This window comes from Sinocyclocheilus anshuiensis, unplaced genomic scaffold, assembly GCF_001515605.1.
Source record: "Sinocyclocheilus anshuiensis isolate Anshui unplaced genomic scaffold, SAMN03320099.WGS_v1.1 scaffold224, whole genome shotgun sequence".
Taxonomy (NCBI): domain Eukaryota; kingdom Metazoa; phylum Chordata; class Actinopteri; order Cypriniformes; family Cyprinidae; genus Sinocyclocheilus; species Sinocyclocheilus anshuiensis.
Window position 1 is genome coordinate 61,998 of NW_015558577.1, and position 7,074 is coordinate 69,071.

General features: G+C 36.9%; 1 protein-coding gene across 1 annotated transcript in view; it reads right to left on the minus strand.

The window, feature by feature from the left end:
- Positions 1-7,074, minus strand: part of LOC107679722 (unconventional myosin-IXa-like) — a 133,487-nt gene that overhangs the window by 4,215 nt on the left and 122,198 nt on the right. The window contains exons 30-41 of the mRNA XM_016475361.1: positions 5,589-5,719; positions 5,277-5,488; positions 5,072-5,188; positions 4,671-4,860; positions 4,182-4,228; positions 3,976-4,087; positions 3,643-3,704; positions 3,372-3,564; positions 2,085-2,213; positions 1,516-1,621; positions 1,091-1,222; positions 873-996 (exon numbers count right to left, since the gene is read on the minus strand). Coding sequence (XP_016330847.1) covers positions 873-996; positions 1,091-1,222; positions 1,516-1,621; positions 2,085-2,213; positions 3,372-3,564; positions 3,643-3,704; positions 3,976-4,087; positions 4,182-4,228; positions 4,671-4,860; positions 5,072-5,188; positions 5,277-5,488; positions 5,589-5,719 — 1,555 coding nt within the window. The remainder of the gene's footprint in view (positions 1-872; positions 997-1,090; positions 1,223-1,515; positions 1,622-2,084; positions 2,214-3,371; positions 3,565-3,642; positions 3,705-3,975; positions 4,088-4,181; positions 4,229-4,670; positions 4,861-5,071; positions 5,189-5,276; positions 5,489-5,588; positions 5,720-7,074) is intronic.

Sequence of the window (7,074 nt, forward strand, 5' to 3'; positions counted from 1 at the left end):
AACACAAGAAAGAAAAAAAAAAAAAAAAAAGTAAATTATTAGGCACATGGAGTGAATGCAACAGAAACATTTATTTAAAAAATTCCCAAGTCATGCAGTGCAACATTATGAAAATGTAATTTAACAAGGTGATTTTGTTACCTGTCTAGATTAATAAAGTGCAAAGTGACTAACATCTAAGCTCTCGAGTTTCTTGCTCAAGCGTCTGTATGTCATGATCATGAAGACAGACGGACCACACAGTGCTGGGACGCGGCATACGTGATGACACTTACGGTAACAGCGAGTACATAAATATCTACCGCCGCAGCACTGCAGGTTATGCTCATAAATCTAACAGCAATTATTATGGGTTTCTGGATTCGAGAGGAAAGGGGAGGGAGAGGAGAGACTGGGGTTAGTGTCAAGACAGAGCTAATGTGGGTGATTTACTCAAGTAGGACATGATCTTGGAACAACATCCTTTTTGGTCTTGAAGCAATGTATCTGTCAGATTTTAGGGTTAAAGTGAAGATTATAATTGGGGTTGGAGCTTTATGCTTATCAACCTGTCATTTCCCTCTAATTTTAGGGGTGGGTTTGATGTAAATTTGTGATTGTGAGATAAGAATGTTGTTCCAGGACCAACACTTATCCAACTTATTCAACTTCCTGGATCAACATCTTTTAATGCTGCAAGTTCAGGAACAATATTCCTGTCAAACTAACCGTCCTAACTCTAATCATTAACTACCTATAAAATAGGAGGGGAAATAAAAGGTTGATAAAAATGTTGTTTCAGGTCCAACAAGGATTTTGATCTAGAAATAGGTTTTGGACATCTGGGTTATGTGGATATTTGTGAAAATATGAAATTCACTCTTAACTCTTACCATGGACCTGCGGATGAATGTTAGTCGGCTCTTGGCTTTGTTCTCCGCAAATTCCAGAGTGCTGATGTCCTTCAGTCTGGCCTTATATTTATTCATCTGCTCGCAAATGATCAGCTCGACACACCTTTGAAAGAAAAAAACAGAAGTATTTTAATCACTACCTGTAACTAAACTGAATTAGTCTTATCCAACTATATGAAGTAAGAGTTGCCCATTACGCTGTGGTTTTCCCAATGTCCTGAATGCTCCGTAAAGGGTCGGTAGTGTCAGGGCAGCGCAGGATGCAGGGAGCAAACACTATAGCCAGCGCATTAGCAGACATGCGGTTTGTTTCCTCCTGCAGGACAATCCTGTAAACAGCAGAAACAAGGCTCAGAACTGCACAAGACTGTGTTCTAACTATGTATGACATTTCATAGTCAGGACATCCTTTCACTGTTCTCACTAAAGGCCAACATTCTGCACAAAAAGTGGAAATAATAGATATTATTTTATTATTATTAGCAATAATCTGCGATTGAGATTTCTCTGTGGACATGACTACCTATAACGATATAGCAGAAACCACTCTGTAACTTTTTTTGTTGCAGTCATTCTTGCATACATTTTTTGGTGACATGGGAAGTTGCAGTTGCCATCTCACCTGACCAAATGGAAAATAAGGCGCTCCAAAGTGTTCAGATGAGTTCTGCTGAGCTGGTCGATTATAGAGTAAACCCCTCGAATCGCTTCTTTTTTGTCTTGAAGACCTGAAGAGACATTACCATCTATGTTCAAATATTAGTGTATGTCTCCATAAATGTCTAATTTATTTAAACACAGGGGGTCTAGAAGAGTACTGCATCCGTAGACTGGCATATAAAATGTACAAAAAATTTAGTTTTAAACCTGCGTGTTACTATTATCATTTCATCTGTTCCAGATTTAGAATTTAAAACCTATAAAAAAGTAATATCAAAATTAATAATAAAATAATAAAAAATCCAAGACATCAACACAACTTGACAACATCAATACAACCAGTACCAATTTCAATGTGTGTCTCTCTCTCTCACACACACACACACACACACACGCACACAAATACACACACACACATACAAAAACTCCCAAATAATCAGGACAAGCAAAAAAGACACCAAAACTATTTGCCATACTGAATGCTAATGCAATAAGTGTGATAGGTCATGCTTGACAGGGACATCTGCTTACCCATGGCCCGCAGGAATTCCTCATACAGTTCAAAGGTCATCAGAGGATTAGGCAAGTCACGTAACCACTGCTTGAAAACGCTGGCAATGACATTAATATTATAGTCGTCCAGATTCACGCCGTTTACATCTGAGGGCAGAAAATAAAAGATTTCAGACTACAGATATAGATATAGTTACTATAGTAATACATCTACTAGATATAGTAGATAGATTACTATAAATGGTTAGTAATGTACTGTGGACAAGATATCAGAATCTTGTGTTACAGTAAAAATTTTGAAACATCCTTAAAACAAGATACATTTATTTGTGAGGTAAAACTGTGTAAGATATTAACATGTTTTCAGAGAACATAACATTTTGTTTATTATATATGTTATATAAGCAATATATACATATGTGCTTAATATAACTTAAGTTATATTATAAGTTTATTACTATACAGTACTCTATGACCTGAGCTGATGTGTCCAATAGACTGGAAAGGCTCCATAAACAGTTATTAAACAGTAAAGCACATTTCTCTAAACTTTAGTGTCTTGTAGCCATATATCATTAGGTCTTTTCACACTTGGAATAGTTAACCCCGGGTCATTCTAAACCTGGGGTTAATGGAATCCTGTGTTTTTTACGCTGCTCTTAATTTACCCAGGGTGAATAATTAATGCTGGGTATTCATAAGATGACGCTTCACACTGTACATTCCTAAACCCTGGGTTAACATTCTTATTTGCATATTTGTGGTGTCAATGTCATTAATTGGACGAACGCAGCACACAATCTGTTTACATAAAGAATCTAGCATTGTGCATCCTTATATATTGCAGACTATACTATCAAGTTTTTCTTGAAATAACTTTTTGATCTAGAAAGAATAAAACTGTCTTCTCTCCAATTCACGCCTTTTACCTTCATCATTTGACTTTTTTTTTTTTTACACTCAAACAGTGAACGACTTGTTTATACAACACACTGTGTTTCCGTAACTGTCCAAAACATGTGAATTTGAGACACGTGATTGGTTGGTTGCTAAGCCCTAGCACTGTAACACCATGACATTTCACAGTGTCATTTAAAAACAAAAACATGTCATTTCACACTGAAAAAGTGCTGATAACCCTGTTCCTGAGCAAGATTTTACCTAGAACCCCGGGTAAAAAGTGATGCTAACCGCACTTGAGTGTGAAACATACCTTTACCCGGGTTAAAAGCGGGGCTAAGAACAATGATAACTCAGGATTAAGCGCAGTGTGAAAATCCCTATTTTTGTTCTCGTGTGTCATACCTGTGTCCAGACCCTGTTTCAGCTCCTTAATCTTATTGGTGGATCCAGACTTCCTGTATATCCCTTCTGTGTACAGGCCATGCATCTCAATGTAATTGATAAGTTTCTCGACTACTAAAGGCACCGCTCGCTCATCGTTGGTCAGACGGGACAATTCCACACCAAACTGCCTTGACGAGAGTTCAGGGTCATACTGCACATGGAGAGAAAGAAACATTCTTTATTACAGCCCAAATCACATGAACGCACTTAGCAGAAAAAAAATCCTTACCTTCTTGCTGCATTTGGTGGTCATCTTCTGACAGCACTTTCTGTGACACGCATAGCGGCACACTACACAAGACACAGACATCTCATTCATTCTCATTTTCAACAGCAGTACATACGACACAGATAAAAAAAAAAAAAAACCGCCACCTAAAATAAACTCAATTCAAGTCAACATTCTTCTCTCACTGTAACATGGCGGAAAACATCCTGCTCTACAAAGCCAAACTGTTCTCTGTTCGAGCCGAGAGGCCATGGGCTTGTTGGTAAACAATCTGATTATGTTGAATTGAGTTCAGGGTCACTTTGATGCGGAGACTGTGGACATGAGACTCACGTTTGCAGACACATGCCTTGTCCATCATCCAGATGAGGGAGGAGCAGTACTCGCAGTAGGTGGGAATACTGTATTGAGTTGACTTGAATATGTGGCCGTTGTGTTCCTCCACCTAAAACAAACAAAGGTAGTGTGTCAGTTGATTTCCATGAAAAAACGGAACCGCTAATTCAGTTTACAAAACCTCTGACTGTGATTCCACTCACTATATCAGTATCCTTTTTCCTTCTTTTCTTGCGGTCTGGTAATTGCCAAAATATTTATTAAATATTTTGTTGTTATGAGGAACAAAAACATTAAGCCTATGCATTAAAAGCATATTTCAGCAAATTTAAAATCAGAGAATCTTTTTAAAATCTACATCAATCAATCAATCAATCAATTCCTCTATCTCTATCTTCAAATTTTAACTCTTTAACTTCTAATAATTAAAAATCTTTTAATACATTTTTTTTAGCAGCAAATTTTCTTTAGAGAGAAAAGAGAGAAGTATTATTTATTACCTCGCATTTTCTTTTAACAATTATTTTATAATTCATTTTTATAAATTTTATTTAAATATTACGTTTACCTAATTTTTATTTCGGACCCATATCTAAAAATTCACCCGCCATCCTGTTCCACCCTGTTACTTTCTGGAATCCCTGTTTTGTATCCCGTTCATGAAAAGTGCCATTGACTGTGTTAACACTGTACCCTGCTCATACTGCTGTCCAGAGGTTTGTGCTCGGTCATGAACTCATCCAGGAAGACTTTGAATGTGTTGACCCAAACTTTCACCGGTGACTCGCTCCAGTCCCTCTGCTCCTGACGCATGCTTTTCTCCAGGATTTGCTCAAAGAGGGCATAGAGATCCTTATAACGAATGCTTTTCCCATCATCCATCTGCACACAGAGCAAAAACAATATATCTGTTTCTGACATAATGTCCTAACCAGGCACAATGTGACAACAAGCAATACATCACATCTCTTAAGGGACGATCACACTCACATTCTTTTGCAAAGACAAAACCAAAGGTCCTACATTTTTGATGGCAATATTAATAATTTTTCAGGTGATAACAGTAAAACAAATGCTTTATAAAGGTACTTACAGCTAAAGCTGTTGAGTACGAGTTGAAGATATTCAAGCGGAACTCCTTTAGGGCCTTTTTGAAGACAACATCCACCATTGTGTCTTTCTTACCATCTTCTGTGTCTAAATCAGTAATCTGTGAGATTAAAACAAGGTTATGAAGACTTCTTCTCATCAATAAGTGAATACAACTGTAGTAAATTCAAGTAGAAAACAGTCATCACCTTCTTCATGAGGAAGTCATTCATGCTCCTGTAGTCACTGGCACATGTGAGTATCTGCAGGGCATCGTTCTGCCACTGGACGGGCTCCAGAGCCACACTGCTGATCTTCACACTCCGTCTGCGCTTCACTTTAGGGGACGGGTCTTTATTCTCTTTAAACTCCCTCTGTAATGTTAGGTCTGGACTTTGAGGAGGGGTCAGTCGCTCAACCCCTGAATAAACAGAATGGCAGTGTTTTCATGACCAAAAGAGTTCTTCAAATCTCATTATACTTGAAACATTTTAATTGAGTTTTTTTTTTTGTCAACTCACCTTCTTCCATTAGAAGTGCTGTTTCAGCATAGTCTCCTTCCAAAGTATCACTGCCACACAGCAGCCGTTCTCGCGAGGTTTTCTTCTCTCCATGCCTTGCCTTTCCCCAAAACCGCATTTTAGTGCGAACCCTGCAGACAACACGTTGACAAGGACAGCAATCGTTTTAAAGGAATAGATCGTCCCAATACTTACATTTTATTACATTTACTTTGTTCCAGACCCACATTTTCTTTCTTAGACACAAAAATTCTGTGTGAAAAACAGCCTGAAAAACCAGCAGTGAGGTGTCTAAAGGTGCCATAGTGACTAACTCTAGGGTGCTTTTTTGTCCTTTTTTAGAATTTTTTTTTTAAATATATATATATATATATATATATACATTATATATATATATATATATATGTATGTGTGTGTGTGTGTTCATAATAATAAGTCATTTCAAGTGTTTTTTTTCTCATATAATGAAAGTCAGTGGTGTCCAAAACAACATCTGACACTACTGACTTTAATTGTAAGGACAATATATATATATTATATATATGTATATATATATATATACACACACACACACAGTCATGGCCAAAAATATCGGCACCCTTGGTAAATATGATCAAAGAAGGCTGTGGAAATTTATCTGCATTGTTAATCCTTTTGATCTTTTATTTAAAAAACCTAACCTTTCATGGATAATAAGAATTTAAAATGGGGGGGAAATATCATTATGAAATAAATGTTTTTCTCAAATACACGTTGGACACAATTATTGGCACCCCTAGAAATTCCTGAGTAAAATATCTCTAAAGTATATGCCCATTCATATTTACAATTTCTAGCACTTTGAGCACTCCAGGGTGATTATGAACATGAAATTATCCAGCCATGGCAAAGCCCAAATTCCCTTAATTATCCATCACAATGAGAAAAAAACAAATAATATATTTCTGATGTGCAGCAAAAGATAATTGAGCTTCACAAATTAGTGAAGTGGCTTTAAGAAAAGAGCTAGAGCAGTTAAAATTCCCATTTCCACCATCAGAGCAATAATTAAGAATTTCCAATCAACAGAAAATGTTAGCATCCAAAAACAAACTCCACCATATTCAGTTATCAGACATGACTGGAAAGTCAAATGGGACTAGCTTCTATGGTCAGATGAAACAAAAAAATTAGCTTTTTAGCAGCAAACACTCAAGATGGGTTTGGTGCATACAGGGATAAAAAGTACAATGAAATATACTGCTGTATTTTTAATGTTGTGGGCCTATATTTCTGCTGGAAGTCCTGGACATCTTGTTTAGACGCATGGCATCATGGATTCTATCAAATACCAACAGATAAAAAAATCAATAAGTGATTGACTCTGTTAGAAATCTTATAATGGGCCATGTTTGGATCTTCCAACCGTACAATAATCCAAAAACAAACCTTAAAAACAACACAAAAATGGGTCACTGGGCACAAAACCAAGCTTCTGCTATGGCCA